Here is a 19,159-nt window from a genome sequence, read left to right on the forward strand (position 1 = left end):
GCTGATTTTGTAGAAAATAGCACTGTGTTGCTTTATTTACTACTGAAGCAAAGTATATAGCAATGAGTGAGTGTGTGATACAATTGTTATGGATAATGCACACATTAAAAAGACTTTAACTTAATGCATAAAAATGTAAAAATCTTTATTGATAATGTAAGTTCAATTAACTTAACTAAGAATCTAGTGCATTATTCAAGAACTAAACACATTGAAATCAAACATCACTTTATTAGAGATCACGTCGCCTAAGGACACGTTGAGCTTAACTATATTGAGTCCAAGTCAAATCTAGCAGATATCTTCACTAAACCATTATCAGAATCTGAATTTAGTAACTTACGAAGAAGACTGGGAATGTGTACAATAGATAAGACTCTTATTCTCAATTAAATTTTCAAATGATTTGTAAATTCTATGCTATTATTATTTATTTATTTAAAACATTCTCTTTTTTCTAATGTTTCAAAATTTATTTTAGCCTTAGTATAGGACGAATCTCTAGAAAGCATGATCTTATAGATCTAGGTAACGAGGACCTCATAAGCATTCTAGGTCTACCTTGATTATGTATTCACAAACTTAGAATGACGTAAGATACATAGATCTCTTGCTTGGACTTCAGATGCTTATAGCAGTACATCAACATAAGTTTAGGCAAAAAATACAATAGTACATTGGTCAAATTAAGTAGTCCATTTTCAGTAAATTTTTAACTTGACTAAGTGAATACTGCTATCTTTTGATAGTTAGTTAATAATTGGAGGTTAGACATTTAAGGATAATTTTTAAATGAATATTATTCAATATCATGTTTAGAGGAAGGATATTTAAAAACTACTTTCAAAGTGTCTTATTTCAAAAATTTTTAAATTGCTTTGAAAAAGTCTTGTATAATATTTTCACTTTATTCTGCAAAATATTTTGAAAATGTTTCCAAAACTAATTTGCTTAATTTTTTTGAACATTTTTTTTCAAAATTTATTTTGAAAAATTAACTTTCAAAAATTGCAATGAAAATCAAACTTTTAAATTTTTTACTTTGCAACACTACCTTGAAAATTATTTTGAAAATTACCTTTGAAAAGTGTGTTAAAATCTGCCTTGGAAAAGGTTTGCAAAATTCTTAATTTAATTTTTTTAAATTTGAAAATCGTTTTGCAAATTTTAAAAATTCCTTTTATACTTTGATTTTTTTTTTCATTAACTCCTCTATGAAATAGACCTGTAAGTTTTTATGAACAACTTTACCTCTAAAAAATTTGTTGCATACATGTTTTAATTTTTCTACATCCTCCCTTTTATTTGCTTACACGTACTTATGTGCATAATTTTTTTATGAATGTCAAAGAGGGGAGGGTTAGAGTCTAAATAAGAAAAAAAAACTAAGAAATTTTTTCAACTTAATCCTGAAAATAATTAAGAGAATAAATACGACCAAAATCATTCTTGATGTCTCTTAAATCATTTTTTTCTACTATTTATGTTTGTATTTTTTTTAATTTTAACCCAAGTTATCATTTCATCAAAAAGAGAAAGATTATTGGTACATTTAGTACCAATGATCAAAACTAAGTTTTGATGAATGATACATAAATTAAAATTAGATGTGTTATGATTTAACCTTTTCTATCAAGTATGCAAGACTTAACTGCTCTTACACCAGGCTAAAATCCAGCTAAGTCTGGAGGACCTGCTAACTGGTGTAGAAGTCCAAATAGGTGTAGAAGTCCAAATATGTCAAGAATTGACATGATATCTAGCGGAAAGTTTAGCTGGGTCTGCGGGACCTGACAACTGGCCTAAGTCCAGTTGAGTCTGCGGACCTGACAACTGGCGGGAAGACTTGATGGACTGAAGTAGAGTCAAGCGATTTTGTATGGTAAGGTAAATCACTGGAGGAGAGTATTCTAGTGAGCACGAGTCCCATTTGGGGACTTTAGGCCCAGGTCCAATTTAGGTCCATTTTAGAAACTTAAATTGAGATCTTGACTAGATCATGGTCTTGAATAAACAAAATCTAATTAATATTTCTTATTTTTATTATGCTAACTTCGTCTTGCAGGGTATACTTTATTTTGTTTGACTAATACATTTTGTAGGACGAAAGGAGTACATAATGCCTCAGATAAACAGTACCCGAGATGCCTTCCATGCAAAGGAAGGCACCTTAAGCTGGGCTATGGAAGACTCCTTCGAGAGCTTGGAAGGCACCTTCGGTTAAATAACGCAGAAGACCTCGACGACTATAAGGCACTAGTTTTTTAGGATGAAACTTTATTGATTGAAGGCGCCTCTAGTGCCATGGAAGATGCCTCCAATGCTCAATAAAAGAATACTTTGGCCAGCTTTCAATTCACACTTCTTCTACGAGCTTCTACGCAATCGTGTGACGTTCCGACTGCTCCGACTTCATGTTGTTCTGCTACAACTTTGCTACACCCGCCTACTACTGAGAAGTTGTCCAACACCGAGCTCAATCTGACAATCTACAAGTGTTGAGTAACAAAGTTTTCTTTGTGTATTTAATTATTGCATAAAGGAAAGTGTAGCTTGTTACAACTATTCTATCTTTCTATTATACTCGATGTACTTTTCCGGTTATTCCGGAAGAGGTCATTAGTGGATTGCACATCGATTGGTCCGCGAGATATGGATTTTGAAATAGGAGTCGTCAAACGCTCTGAACTAAGTAACTCCTTAAGTTTTTGTGTTCTTGTTTTTCGTGTCTATCTTTACTTCATAAAACCGAAAAAGAAAAAGTGAGTTTTTAAAAAATACGTGATCCACCCCCCCCCCCCCCCCCCCCCTTCATGAACCTGCACTTGCACACTTAACATAAATTATTAGATTATAATTAATCTAATTTTAACCTTAGTCATATATCAAAACTCTATATTAAATGTTATACTCCCAACATCAACACATAATGATACTACTTTTAAAAGACGCCTTTCTCCGTCCTCATTGATGATATACCTCCCTCATTCTTTCTTTTTTTTTGTCCTTAATAAGAATAGAAAATACAGTTCCTCATTTATTTGATGCAAAGTAACATGCTAGTATTTTTAAGAGATTAATTATTTTAATTATATTTTTTATCACTTTAAAATAGGTTTAAATAATTTAAGATATAGAAAATAATTTTGATTTTTTATATGATGAATAATTTAAGATATAGAAAATAATTTTAATTTTTGTTTAATGAGGTAGAAAAGTTAAAATTGTTTGATGACCATGTTCTAAAAAAATATATTTGAACCTTGATTTTTTATTAAAACATGACATATATATTATGTGATGGTTTACATTTATTTTTAAAATTATTTTTTAAATAAATATATATATATATATATATTAAAGTCAAAATTTAAAAATAGATATTAATTTACATATATTTTTAAATAAAAAATAACTTATAAAATACTACTACAATACTAGTCTCAAGATTAACATATTTTCAATAATTTTTTAAAAAATTAAAATTAACAAAATATTATTTATGTTCAATATTATCTTATGAGATATTAAATAATTTAATAATTTCATCAATTGAAAAGATTTATGATCCAAATTTGAATATAAAAATTAAATTAATAACTTTACATCTTAAAAATAGAAAACTAAATTATTTATATATATATATATATATAATAAAGATTTTAATAATTTTTCCCCTACAGCTCGATAATGGTTGAGACAACCCTATATATTATTTTGAAAATGAAAAATAAAATTAAATATTTTTTTAATAGTTTTTCAAAAATAGAATGTTCTTGAAGATAAAACAACAAAGGTGTCCTTTTAATTTTTCCACCAAAATTATTAAAAGTATTTTGTTATTTAATAAAACTATAGAACTATTAGTAAAAAGATGTTAAATATGTGGCAGTTTAAAAAAGTTTCGAAGGTTATCCTGCTTTCTATATTTTGCAGTAAACTCATATTTTTGAACTATAGGGATTAAAATGGAAATGTTCAATTCTAAACGATTGTCTCGCCTTTTTGATCGGTGATGAGCAACGGCAGCGCTTTTCTTCTTCCCGCTTCGCTTTTACCTCGTCGGTGCTCGCGCCTGACGTCACAAAGGCGACCTTGTCTCGTGTTGAGCCGGCATCGTCGCAGCATTCGCTGCTCTGGAATTGCTCATTCCTCCCGATGGTGGCCCCGACGCCATTGATGCCTCTGCTCACCGCATCCAATGCCGATGCATGCTTGCAAGCAGATACAGTCCAAGTCCCTGTTGCATACGTTCGCCGAATTGATGCTTCATGCACGCACCCAGCGTACGTTTGCGCAGATGACGATCCACACCGTTCTCCTTCTCGAAGTCGATGCAAATTTACCCCTTCTTTTGCTTAATTTCCGTAATAGATAGATGAACTAACCAATAGCACGGTCAAAGCTAAGCTTTTTCTGTGCCAATGAATTGCCCGGCTTTGCACGGGAAAGTGCTACTCCGACTAGATTGCCTGAGACCACAGTCAAGGGGCTCCAGTGACAAAAGGATGATGAACTTGCATCTTTTTGGTGATTCAAGATGTCTCCATGCATACACAACACGCCTGGTGTGTAGCTGAAGACGTTGAGGCAGCGTTTCAGTGATTTATTTGGATATTTATAAACATTTAAGTACGAGAGCAGGAACAGTGCCCTGTTTCGGTCTTGCCTGCTGCGTTGCTGCATCGACTCTGGCGCAGGCACTGCTTTCATGCTGTTCTCGTCGTTGCCTGCTGCTGCGCCTAAAGCCGCCACGGGACTCAGCAGACCATACCATGAGAAAAAGAAGCCCCTTTGCTCCCGTAAAAGAACGAGTTGCGTCGCTAAAAACAATTTGGAATGGGATCAGATAAAGAGATGGATGATGCGTGGAGATAAGGAGAGATGCGGGGATTTGAATTCGCTCACACTGTTGGGCATGAGAGAAAGGTTAAAAAGGGCATTTAGAGAGAGAGAGAGAGAGAGTCATGGCGTCTTCCATCATCGAAAGGTCGGTATCTTTATGGAGAAAAGAGAGAATAAATTGATAAAAAGGAGCGCCTGGAATTCGACCGCTCATCGTAATGCTGCAACAGTGTCGCGTGCTTCTTTGGCTGCCAACAAAAAAAACCCACCTTTTTCTTCTAACGCATCTTGTGGCCCTCTGTCTCCTCTTCATCATCAGCTCGACGAGTAGAACTCTGAATTCGCATTCGCCGCCCACGTCACTCTGCTCCTTCTCATAAGTCGATGCTTGTTTCTGTAGTCGAAATCTGTTTCTTCTTCTTCTTTATGCGAGTTGGGACAGCTTGTTCGCTTGCTACTTTGGCTTCTCTGCTCTTGGATTCTTCTGCGATTCGCCTCTCTTTTCGTTGGCTCGACGGATGCCTTGTTCCTTTGTGTTCTTCGACTAAAGATGAAATTTTGATGCTCCAGGCTTCACAAAGATGCAAATTTGGTTTCACAAAGATGCAAATTTGACGACATTAAAGCATTCCCAACAGAGGGATTTAGAATGCGGCAACACTAGCATTGCTCTCTGTCTTCACATTTCTCACACTGGAAACTACTACTCTAAGATTACAACTCGAAGATGTCCTCCATTAGTCTAAATAATGCAGCAGCACTGCTCGAAGAAATGAAGCTGCTGCGAGAAGTTCCCAATAAGCCAAGTTAGTGTCTTGCTTACATATCATGCTCGTAGAATGTGTAACATACTTTGCTTCATTGTATCCTTGCTATTGAAGGAACCAATCTTGCTTCATTGGTAAACTCTGAGCTTTGGCATGCTTGTGCTGGACCACTTGTATCACTGCCTCACCCTGGCAACCTCGTGTATTATTTCCCACAAGGTCACAGCGAGCAGGTTCATTTCTTTCTGTTCTTTTCACATACTCGACAGTTTCTACATCCATTGACAGAAGTTCAAGTTTTGGTTTTTCATTTTTGGGTATTTACAGTAATAGAGTATGCTTGGTATATCTGAGTAAACGTTCATACTTAGTGTATAGCCACAATGAAACATTGATCGCAATTTTGCTGCATTATTATTTCATAATCAAATGTTCGTTTCTTGATTGTTCTTCTGGCCTTTTCTAGGTGACTGCGTTGACTAGGAAAATGACAAACTCACAGATCCCTGCCTACACAGATCTCCCACCTCAGTTGACATGCCAAGTTCATAATGTTACATTACATGTGAGTATAATTTACCTGGTGTTGTCGTTCTACATCTTTTTGTAAAGTAGTGATCTATACATGCATTGTTGTTTTGCGTCTCTCGGTTCCAGGCCGACAAAGAGACCGATGAGATATATGCTCAGATGACACTTCAGCCAGTCAACTCTGTAAGACATTCAATTTTCTTCTTGTAATTTGTCATGTTGTTCCATGTGTTTCCAGTTTTAGAATCAATTTCATTTATTGGCTAGACAGTATAAAAAATTTAAACAAATGTTTTGCTAATTTCTAGTGCATCTGATCTGTTTTAACTTTGTGGAATACAATTAAAATGCAAATGAGTTCTTTCTAATATCTGATAGGCTTTGAAAAATGACCCTGCAAGAACTATTTGAATCGGTGATGAACCTCTTGTTTATTTCATAGAAATTTTCATTGCAACTTATGTAGAGAATAAAACAACAAGAATGGGAAAATAGTGACATACAAGATTGCAATAGCAGTTCGAATACTCCATGCAACTCTATCATGAGCAGATGACTTCACAGAAAGATTTAAAATGGTCATATAAGTTATATAATCGAATAGAGTTCCTCAATACTGATACTTGGATCTTTTTTCCCCACTTCAGAAAAATGTTGTTTTCCCCATTCCCGACCTTGGTTTTAGTAAATGTAAGCACCCGTCTGAATTCTTCTGTAAGATTTTGACTGCGAGTGATACTAGTACACACGGTGGATTCTCGGTACCTCGAAAAGCTGCTGAAAAACTATTTCCACAATTGGTGAGGAGTTTATGAATTCCTTTTGTCTTGATCATTCATGCCTCTAAATTTAGTTTGCTTTCATTTTCCAGGACCATACTATGCAACCTCCAAATCAAGAGCTTATTGTTAGAGACTTGCATGACAACTCCTGGACATTTCGACACATTTACCGTGGTATGAAAATTTACTCGGTACAATATACATTTATATCTATAAGGGATTTTTATTCTTGTTCGGCTCTTCCTTCCAGGGCAACCTAAGAGGCATCTTCTTACAACCGGATGGAGTTTGTTTGTGGGTGCAAAAAGGCTAAAAGCTGGTGATACTGTGTTGTTTATCAGGTTAAATTGCAGAGAAGGAATACATTTTATAGTTCTAGTTGCATGGACAACAAATAGGACTAATCAAAATTTCAAGTAGAATGATTCCAACCGATAAGAATTTATATTAAGAAGCCTTTGTTGTCACACTAGAATAGTGAAACATTAAATGTGTGTAAAATTCAAATTGCTCTGATCTGAATAGTTCATAAAGTCGAACAACTTGGTCATGTGCTAAGTCATGTGGTAGCACGGTACCATTGGTAACTAGGGAGTACTTTTCAAACATCCATTACAATAGGAAGGTTTAAAAGAGTTGGTTCGTTAGAAAAAGTATACTTCTGAATATAACCAGGAACTCATGCAACTTGTGATTCCCACAGGGATGAGAAGTCTCAGCTACTCTTGGGTGTTAGACGAGCTAACCGCAAGCAAATAGCCCCACCATCATCTGTGCTATCTGCGGACAGTATGCATATCGGTGTCCTTGCTGCTGCAGCTCATGCTGCATCGAGTTTGAGCCCGTTCACTGTATACTACAATCCTAGGTACAATTATATTCCTCTTTATGGATCTTTCTACTCCAAAAGTCGACTCTTTGTCATTAATCTTTGTCTGATTTGTTCAGAGCTTGCCCTTCAGAGTTTGTAATTCCTTTAACCAAGTTCCAAAAAGCTGCATATACACAAGTATCAATTGGGATGAGATTCGGCATGATGTTTGAAACTGAGGAGTCAAGCAAACGCAGGTGTTTATTCTTCCATAACAAAACCAAAAAATCCACCTTTATTTTCTAACGTATCTCAGATAGTTTTGTATGGTTGTTGAAACTTTCAGTTTGTATCTTATTTACTCAATGCTTAGTGGCTACAGCTACACCACAACAATAAAACATACACATAACCTTTGTTGGTCTTGTTCGCAGATCCATGGGCACAATTGTAGGCATCAGTGGTTATGATCCTGTAAGATGGCCTAATTCAAAGTGGCGAAACTTGCAAGTAAGTCAACTATAATTCTTTTGTGTTCTTGAAATTCTTGTTTTTAATAACTATATGGTGATGTGATTCCTCACTCATCGTATTCATGACTTGCTTAAATGTTAGGTAGAATGGGATGAACATGGTTATGGAGAAAGACCTGATCGGATCAGTTTATGGGAAATTGAAACCCTGGAAAGCCTTTTTGCTTTTCCTAGTGCAACTTCAAATTTAAAAAGACAATGTCTTCCTGGATATGTAGATAAGTTTCTTCCATGTGGGGAATCATTCTCTTATTTTTATTTTTGCCTTCCCGTATTGTCTCGATAAATCCAACTTGTTAGTATATATTGACTCTTAACAAATAATGAATGGTAGTGGAGAAGTGAACAAAAGAATTTGAATCTTGTGGAAATCAATCCAATAAACACTATTTTTTGGTTCTGCTAAAATATTTAGTGGCTCTTATTCAGTCAAATCCGTAAAATATTATCTAATGTCCTCCATTAATACCCTTTTAAAAATTTTCTAGTTCAATAGTAACTCCTTTAACATCTTAAAGGTGTGAGTGGTTAGTCAATCAACTTTAAGAAAACTTATACAAATCAGTTATTTAAATGGTTCATTTGAATAAATTGAATCCTTTCGTATTTGATGAAATCCTTGATCAATGAAAGAACAAGATTATCATTTTACTTCATAAAAATACCTAAGCATGCCACCAGCCATACATGTGCGCGAGCACACGATAGATAAAATCTACAATTTGTTTTCGCAGACATCCATATAAGCACACACATACATGAATGTTCACATAGTCACATGAAAGGTCAAATCAATGGGTCTTTAACAGGATCTTGATTACCCTTGTATTTTGTAGGTCCTGCAATAAACTGTCATTTAAGAAATCCAAAAGACATTCCAAATTCGACTGATAATGGGAATATTTACCCACAGAGTTCCATCGTCGGCATTGGCTCAGAAAAATTTTTGAGCCTTCTCAATAAATCATGTAGCCCTAACTATGTGCTAGGGACAACAAGATATGACAGAGGTAATGAACTTTACAGAAACATAACTGTGCCGGCTATTGGGATGACAAGAAATTCTACCCAGCAAGTAGTTTGCACAACAGCAATTCAACCGAAACAACATTTCCATCTGCAGCAATCTATGTTTGTTTCAGAAAATGTAATGCAACAAGAACATAGTTCTGTACCCCTCGGTGTCAAATCAGATTTTACTAGGATAGATATTGATTCAATAGTCTCAGGCACCGAAGAAGCACTTCCAGCAGATGGTGAGAATCCAAATGACCGACAAAGGAGTGAGAGTAAATCATTACATGAATCTGTTCATCCGCAAGAGACAGCTTCTGCAGAACCAACTGTTGAATTGGAAGAGGAATCAGAAAACATGGTCAAAATAGTTTCTGGTGACATATTCACTGAATGCTTGGAAGAGTTTACAAAACATCAAAATGAAGAAAGTTCAACAGGTTCAGGCTCTTTTGATCGTAGGAATCATGCAGATCATCTATCAGCAAAGCAAGATTTACAGGTGACTGGACAAGGTCATGGCAAATTTGTTCAGCAGCGTAATGAAGCTTCTATTTCGGCTTCACATGGGTTCGATGCAAGACAATCATCAGACATCAGTAACCTAAATGACTTACTCCTGCATCATGACCACCCACATCATGTCTTGGACCATGACGATTGGGCCATCCAACATTCTTGCCTTCAATCCTTTGTAGGATCGTCAAAGACACCAGAGTTTCCTTGTATGAATATTAAGTCAGATTCCTATGTCTCTTCTACTGGAAATGGTGCAATTTGCTCTACAGGTTTCTGTGTTTGAGCCCATTGAGACATTTCAGCTTCCATGTATTTCAGATTCACAGAACCCACAGCACTTCGTGGCTAATATTCAAGAATATTTAGGCAATCAATTGAGCTCAATCAACGATAAGCTGGTTGTCCAAGGTATTCTTCCGTCGGAGGTTCAAAGAGAGTGCAGTATCATGCACGGTATATCCAATTCGTGCAAGATTATGGACTTGTCTGAGGAGCGCAACAACCAGAGCAATGCAATTAGCCATCCTCATCTTACCAACCAAACTGTAGACATCGGTCATGTCTCAAATATGACCATAGAAGGGCTGAGTAACTTGTGGTCTTCTGAGTTTCATATTCCTTCAATGATGCCCCTCTGCAATTTCACTTCGAATCATGAACCACTATCACAGTTTACTTCGTCAAGAATGACCGATTCAGCATTCTCTCTACAAGACATCCCTGACAGCTCTGCAGGGACTTCATCTGGCAGTATGGTAGTGAACAATTACAGCTTGTATCAAGGTTCTAGGACACAAACATGCCAACAACCTTTAAGGACATATACTAAGGTGAAATGCTTAATTTAATTCTAGAACTACTACTAAATTCACAATGTACGTACTTTTATTGTTCTTACATGTTATTTCGTATCTGCTGAACAGGTTCAGAAACTAGGATCTGTTGGAAGGTCAATCGACGTGATGCGTTTTAACAATTACCGTGAGTTGAGATTGGCCATATCGTGCATGTTTGGATTAGAGGGGCAACTGGATGATCCATGGAGTTCCGAATGGAAGCTTGTTTATGTGGATTATGAAAATGATGTTCTTTTGGTTGGAGATGATCCATGGGAGTATGCACTCTTCAATCTTGCTAGCTTGTTCAATTTTTCATACTTGCTAGTGTCTAAAAGGAAAACTAGCTAAAGAAATCACTGCACAAAGCATTAGCTATTGCTGAATATTACTTCACTTCATCGAGTATGCGTTAATCCTACCTAAATTAGAAACAAGCATCCCAAAATGCACATAAGATACCAATCCTAGAATATCTACTGGTGTTTTTGATTGATAAAGCATTGAGTTTGTTGTTAAGTTTTGTCATAAAATAATCATCTATAAGAGGATTTATTCAATGATACATTTCTTTGGACTTAAAAAAATCCATCTATATGTGTTTGTAGGGAGTTCATCAACTGTGTTAGATGCATCAGAATTTTATCACCTTCTGAGGTACAACAGATGAGTGAGGATGGCTTGCAGCTTATGGATGGCATCGTGTAAACTATCAAGCAAACTGATATACATTGAACAAGAAATCAGAACCCTTCCGACTTTATTATTAGGAATTCTTTTTCATCCACCTTGTATATATTGTCATTTTTTCCAGTGTTTAAGGAATGCTTGTTAGAGAGATTCATGTATTGAGGCTTGAATGATGGACAAATTATATGGAATGGGGGCTTGGTGATAATGTTGTTAAGCTTAGAGATCCATGTAATTATTGTTCTTGTGTGTTTAAGATGATCTTACACCCATCGCAAATGATTATCTTCCTCGCGTATTAACTAAATCTTCATTCGGTTTGTGTTATTTTTTATTAGAATTTAAAATTTTAAAAGTTAAATAAGATATTTTAAAAATAATTGTTAAGGCATTTAAATTTAAAAGGTGAATGATGCAAAATAAGAACTTTTTTATTTAAATTATGATCTAAATTTTTTTTGTGATTTCTTGGAAGTGATTGATTTTTAAAGAAGATATTCTGAAAAATGAAATGAAATGAATATAAATAAAGTTAGAATTTGAATTCTAGAGTTTAATTTTATTAATCAAACTATTATTTTTTAATTTCATATTTAATTTATAGAAATTATGTAAATAGTATTTTATTTATTTATTTATTTATTTTTGGCTAAATAACTTTAAGTCCCCTATCTTTTCCTTCCGGAAGTAGTTTACCTTATATTTAAAAAAATGACACTTAACCCTCTATGTTTTGAAGTAAAAAGAAAATTAGTAAACGATCAAAATAATCTTTTATTTGACTATTCTAAATGTTAAAATTTTTCTAACCAAAGCACTCTTATTGAAAAGTAATCTCAGATTTTTTTTTATTTATAGATAAAAAAAAAGTAAAAATAAAAAAACTCACATGATCATTAAAAGCTTAACCTTAATCTAATCTTTTTGGAAGATGAAATAGTTGAAGTCTTGTGCTTCTTATATTTCTTCCTCCACTAGAAGAACTCACATCTACCATTTTTCTGCATGCAAATACTAGTTGACATTCATTATATATTAATAGTTTTGGACTTTTATGTGGTATATTAAGATGTTTGAGTATTAACCTTATAGTCACAACAGCCTATAAACTTCTTTCTTGGATTTTTTAATATTTTTGATGTACGTATTGGTGTAATTTTATCACATCAACATTTCACTACTGTTTTATTATATATCACATTTGATGATAATGAGGAGATTTTTAGTAATGAACTTTATTCTATCTTCATTTGGTTTTGATTTATCAATTTAAAATTTTGACTTTTTTTATTTTTTTTATTTAGTGATCAGAGTTACTGTCTATTATTTATACTGGTGTATGTATAAATTTTATGAGAGTTTTTTTTCAGAAAAAAGTGAGATTTTTAATTTACATATAGATCAGATTTAATTAAGGTTAAACTTTTAACGGTCACGTAGAATTTTTTATTTTTATTTTTTCTGTAGAAGTATGAGGTTATTTTTTTTTTTTGTTAGCAAGAATGATTTAGTCAGAATAATTTTAATATTTAAAATAACAAAGTAAGAGATTATTTACTTATTTTTTTTCTTTTAACTTAAAATATAGGGAGGTTAAGTGCTGTTTTTTTTAAAATAAGGAGACAGTTATGGAAAACATAGGGCCTTAAAGCTATTTGAGTTTTTATCTTTCTACCTCAATTTATTTAGTCAGTGTTCGTCCCACATCTTTGCTGGCTGTATCGCACGGCTCTAGCTCAACAGCAAGGTTACGACGTGAGCACGCAAACCAGCGAGCAGGAGATGGGCGCTTCATCGTCCGCCGATCACGGCGAAATCGAGCAGCACCGGCGGCAGGAAGAGGAGGAAGCCTCCGCCGCCTCCACTGGCTTCCTCCCCGTCCTTCGTTCCTCCTTTCCCAACCTCGCCCCACCCGGCTCCTCCACCCTCCCCCTCTCTTCCCTCCAGGTACTGCTACTGCTACCGATCTAACGCTACTCGTGTTCTCCTCGTCCGTTTACCCTTTATTCTAATGTTCTAGGCGGCGCTCTCCCTGGACGCCCCAACGCTTACGTCTGAGTCGACCCCCGTGCCGGATCACTTCCACCTCATCTTGGCCAGCCTCGGCAAGACACTGGCCTCCCTCATCTTCCCCAAGGGAGACGACGGGGAAATCGACTGGATTGGCTTCTTGATAGGCTACAATCGGTGCTGCGCGAGGATGCCTGTTTCGCAATCCGTCAACTTGCTGTACAGATTGTACGCTGCCCTGTGCCGGGAAGCCAGCGCACCTTGCGGGTTGGAGTTCGATCCTGATTCAGATGAGAACGATAAGGTCGGTGGGAGTCTTCTGCCTGGAGAATTGCTCGTGCTTCTTTGGATTTGTTGGGTGATGGGGCATTCTTCGAGGATAGCGAAGATGCCCAAAGGGGGGAAGGATCCTTTAGTGCTGCCTGACGTGAGTCATCTGTTGTTGTCGACATTTGTATCATGCGGTGTGGTTACGGAGGATGAGAGCATATGGCGATGCGATGTTGCGGGGATTGATAAAGGAGTTTCTGCCCAGAAGCTTCAGACGTGGGTCTTGACTATGGTGCCGGGCTTATCGAATTGCCTTGTGAGATATGTGCAGGAGAGGATCCGAGATTTCTCCACTTCAGCGGTATGCAAATTCTCAGCTTTTGAATGTCTTCGGGTGAATACAAGTACTATTTTCTGCGCGACTTCTTCAGTGATAGAGAATAGGCAATGTATTTGTGAAAATGGATAATCTGGCACCAATCTAGTATCAGGGATACCTTTAGGTATTCCACGTGAACTACTCTCAATTTAAGAGAAAAAAAAAGGAGGAAATATAATGCTTTAAGCTAATGGCTGGAATTTGTTGTGGATGTGGGATAATTATGATGTTAGTGAAATTTACTACATAACAACTTAGGAAGTGGGGAAGCTAGGTTGTTGTAGTTGACAACTGCCGCAATGCCAATCAGATATATGAATGATGATTATTTTATTATAATCACTTCTTCAGGTTCAGAGTAGCCTAACTGGACAAGGTCTAATATATATGGAATATTCCTACTGCTTGAATTATGTCTCCTTTGATTTGTACAATCACAATTCCTAGCATCTTAAATTATCTTCTCTGTAAATTGTACAATCAGAATTTAGTAGTTTAATTTTCCCCTTTGATTTGGGGCATCCATAATTTACTGCTATAATTTAAATTATATCTTGGATAAGGATTTGCAAAATCAGAAATGTGAAATTGTTGGGAATCAATTAATAGGCTTGTTTGGGAGAATAAACACCCAGAAGTTACGTATTCCAGAGAATTTACTCCTGTAAACCCTGGCGTCATGCTACTATATCTTGCATATTTCTATATTATTTTTCAATGGCATGACATTTGTTCAACTTCAGTTCTTGCTTATCTTCTATGGTTCATTACCTTTGATTTCATTGATATTACTGGACCTTCCTGCTAATTGGAGCACTGTTGGTTGGGCATTGGATTTATGGACCATTATATTGCTAAACCACATGCTTTGCTTAATCTTTTTGAGTAACTACCATCCAGTACCTACTTTCAAAACATGTGCAATTAACTGAGAGTGAAGTTATCATCACCAGCTAATTAGTTGGTATAATTGGCTCTGTGATGCTTGCCTCTCATACATCATCTATGTTGGTTAAAAATAATTATAAAACACAGAATTTATTATTTCTGCTATGATTGCTGTGCTTAAGTATTCTTGATGATAGCATTTTGGAGTTTGGACTGGGGAGCTCCTGTTGGACCTGTTGTAAAGTTGGATAAGTTGTTAAAAGTCCATTTTTAATGCCCGTTACATTGCCTATTACCATTCTGGCCCAGTGTTTCATTTCATGTTGGAGCCTTGGAGGGGCTTATGAGAATCTATTCTGATTTTCTCTGATGCTTGATGTCTTGGTTTTCATGCTTGTTTGGCTACTTAAACTAGATTTCAAGGGCCGAACGACATTCTTTTCCTATTGATAAAATGAGGAATTCTCAAGGAAATCTGTTGCCTTACCTAAGTTCTATATTGACAGGAGAGTGTGAGTTCTTCTGATTTAGTTTCTGATGATAATTCTAATGGTGATGTTCATGATGCATACCTCTTGACTCGAGGAAGGGCTTGGGCTGTATCCCTTACACAGAGAGAAAAATTAAGTGAAGAACTTTCTTCCTTCCAAGTAAACTCATGGGATCTTCTATATAGGTTGGTCATAGTTGCCATATGTTTTTGTTGATTTTATATCTCTAATTCAGTTTTTCTGAATAGTTTTAGCAGTTTTCATAATCTCTTGAATTTATTCTAATTATTTTTCCCAGGTGCTAATTTCCTTCTTTTTTGTTGTACTGTTTGTTGGATTACTTTCAATTATCTTTTCTTTTGTTTCAAAACTTGAAAATTTTCATATATGCTAATCTATTTGAATTGCTTAAGTCAATGTTACTCAACTACTCAGGAGTTCAATGCATTGTCTAAATGTTTGAGCCAGCTTTATTGAAGTTGTTTATTCTCTTGTTTATTATTCTCTCATGCTGTGGGTTATCATCTTGTACTATGTTGAACAAGTATTCTCATTGTTTCTGCCAAATGACTACGTAACAATGTACTGCATAAAATCCAAATCTAAAGAAATAAAAAACACAACAACCTTACACACCTTCTTTAGTTTATACAAGGAGAATAAAAAGTGACAAACTCATGGAACTTTTTCTCACACATTATCAAAATGGAATGAAAAACCTTAATGAGACATTTTCTTAGATTAGAAGCTAGGTGCCCATGAAAACTAGCTGAACTTCTAACAGAAGTGGTATCAATGGAATGGTCACTTGCTGCACCTATTCTACCATCCTCTATACTTAATAATCAGCTCTATAAAGCTATAGATTTGCTCAACTCAGCTTTCTAAAATTGTCCAGAATTAATCAGCTCAACTAGAAACAACAGAGGTAATGTCAAGTTGATCATTTTTCAAATCTTTTGAAGCTCAACTGGTACTTGTTATGGTGATACAAAACCTCTCTGCCACTAGTACAAATCTGAGTAAGAAAATCTACAGTCTGATTTGCCAAAACCAAGATATTTTCATAACAGACCTTGTACTTGTTACAATCAAGCTTCATCTTGTTTTCCCAAAACATCATTCATAATTCTTTAGTAAACCTCCCAAGATTTGTCCATTTTGTTTAAAAAATGGATTGCCGATATCGAATGACTCCACACATGGATTTTCATATATATATATATATATATATATATATATAGAGAGAGAGAGAGAGAGAGAGAGAGAGAGACCGGTTACGCTGAGCACCCCGCATGGCCGTCTGAGTGCATGCGAGGGGCACCCGGATCAGTTTTGGGCGCCCCGCATGCACTCGAGCACCCATGCAGGGCACTCAGTCTATATATATATTGATTGATTGATTGACATCCTTGCAAGCTCATTGTCCTATGCAAGACGACTGAACTTGGGAATTTTGAATAGTATAACCAATTCCTTGCTACACCATCTCTTAATGATGCAGTGTAATGGGACCTAGTTCTCCTAAAGGTGGTGTCCAACTGATGCACATGTAGGTGAAGTTGAAGTTAAATTATACAGTAATCCTAGACTTCCAGCAGACAAATATTGTCCTTGTTGTGTCTTAAATAGGTTTGATGGTTTTTTAATATAAGAAACCTAAGTACCTAATTTTGTTTCTAAGTGTCATGGTTTATACATAATTTGTTCAGGAAAAATTACCCTGTTTTAGTAAAATGTCATTTTGTATTTTTATGCATTTCATTGAACCTAATATTTGTTTGAGAAAATGTATTCCATGGTTTTATTTTTTTACATTGCAGGTCTTCAATTCACGGGAAAGGGTTGAGTAGGTTTTGGTCTAATGTTGAGGGTTACAACAGTTCGCTTTTTGTTTTGGTCTCTGCTAGTTCAGAAGATTCTACTGAACATAACAATCCTAGAAGATGGATAATTGGAATATCAACTGCACAGGGGTTCGAGAATAAAGATTCATTTTTTGGCAGCTCTGGAAATCTTTATGCAATAAACCCAATCTTTCGTGTTTTTCCTCCTTCTGGTATGTTGGATTCATTCTATATAAGTATATGCATGTCTCACTAAGGCAGACAATCTAATATTTATTGAGCAGGGAAGGAAAAGAATTTCTTATACTGCCACCTGCGTCCTACTATTAGAGTCTATGAGCCAAACCCAAAACCCGTTGGATTGGCATTTGGGGGATCCATCGGCAACGAGAGGATATTTATAGATGAAGATTTTGCTCAAGTCACAGTGCGCCATCATGCAATAGATAAAACTTATCAACATGGTTCTCTTATTCCTAACCAGGTTGAGTTGGAAATCTGGTTCTATTAAATTGGAACCCTATGTTGGTAACTCTTTTGAGGATGTTGTTTTGACCACACTAATAGTTGAATCCTTCATATCTTTTCTGCGACAGGGTTTCTTACCAGTTGAAGCTTCCGTCTTAGAGGTTGAAGTATGGGGTTTTGGTGGAAAAGCAGCAAAAGAAAAGCAGGATGCTTTCAAGAACCGTGAGAATCTTTTCTCCGAACAGCGACGAAAGGTTGAGCATTGCATCACTTCTAGTAGCGTCAATCAAGAAGACAAAAAAAATCAACTAAAAAACCATGTTTGGCATCTTAATGCAGATTGATCTGAAAACTTTTGCTAATTGGGAAGACTCCCCGGAGAAGATGATGATGGAAATGGTATCTGATCCTAATAAAGTTCGACGGGAAGATCGGTAAAAAAAACAAACTTGGCCTTTTGCTAATAAAGTTTGATCCTCCTACCAACTTGTCACCAATATATATGGGTCATACGGTCAAGATAACTTCATGAGGTGTCCATCTCATTGATGTAAATGTGTGTTAATATATCGGCATGAGGTTTGCTATATAAATGTCATCTCCCTATTGAAAATAAGTTTGTCCTCGGGTAACTGTAATGTGTGGGATGGAATCCCACATACAAGTGACTTCTTAGTGAGTGTGTTTTTTTTTCATTAAGTTAAAATATATTTTTTATTATTATATTTATGATCATTTTAGACTCAAACTATCAAGACGTTTATATATCAAGAAGGAATGTATATGTTTATTTGTTAATATATGATTAATTAATTGAAGTTTACAGTAATGATATATTTTAATTATTTTTAAATTTACTATATACATGCAATATTTTTTGTATGGATATAGATGTATTTGGTAAATTTTTGTTTTACTTTTTTATTTAAAAAAAAAAATAGAATGTTTCGCAAGAGTCAAATTTTTTGTTTATTATTTTAAAAAATTATATTTTAATTTATTATAGGATGAAAACAAAAGATCAGCCAATTTACCAAGTCATGAACACGGAATTTGAAAGCTACTAAAAGACGTAGATTTATATTTATCAAAGGTGCAATAAAATATATGAAAATTTTCTTCTATTCCTTTTGCCAATTTTGTTTTTCCATCCCATTTTCTAAGACATCCGAATTATATTTTTATTTGAAAATTATTTTTATGATTCGGATGTGTATGTTCTCAATCGGTCGAGTGAAGGTTGAGTGAGCATTAGTGTGCTTATATATGTTCGGTCAGACAAAGCCCGATCGAGCTTAAAGGAACTTAACCTTATACAACTTTTAATATATTACTGGTCAAGTGAAGGTTGAGCTAGCACTAGTGTGCTTATATGCGCTCGGTCGGACAAAATCCGACTGAGTTTAAAGGCACTTAGCTTTATACAGTTTTTAATATATTATCGGTCGAGTGAAAATCGAGCGAGCACCAGTGTGCTT

The 19,159-nt window shown here is 35.3% G+C and overlaps 1 protein-coding gene and 1 pseudogene across 1 annotated transcript; both read left to right on the forward strand.

Moving 5' to 3' along the window:
• The first annotated feature begins 3,915 nt into the window (after positions 1–3,915).
• On the forward strand, positions 3,916–11,613 carry LOC122023702 (annotated as a pseudogene).
• A 1,412-nt stretch (positions 11,614–13,025) lies between these two features.
• LOC122023711 lies at positions 13,026–18,297 on the forward strand. The gene is made up of 7 exons (XM_042581994.1): positions 13,026–13,275; positions 13,349–13,969; positions 15,382–15,551; positions 17,190–17,425; positions 17,498–17,697; positions 17,810–17,935; positions 18,021–18,297. The coding sequence occupies exons 1-7, from the start codon at positions 13,111–13,113 to the stop codon at positions 18,117–18,119; spliced, it is 1,617 nt and encodes a 538-aa protein (XP_042437928.1). The 5' UTR covers positions 13,026–13,110; the 3' UTR covers positions 18,120–18,297.
• The last annotated feature ends 862 nt before the right edge of the window (positions 18,298–19,159 follow it).

This window comes from Zingiber officinale, chromosome 1A (assembly GCF_018446385.1).
Source record: "Zingiber officinale cultivar Zhangliang chromosome 1A, Zo_v1.1, whole genome shotgun sequence".
Lineage (NCBI taxonomy): Eukaryota > Viridiplantae > Streptophyta > Magnoliopsida > Zingiberales > Zingiberaceae > Zingiber > Zingiber officinale.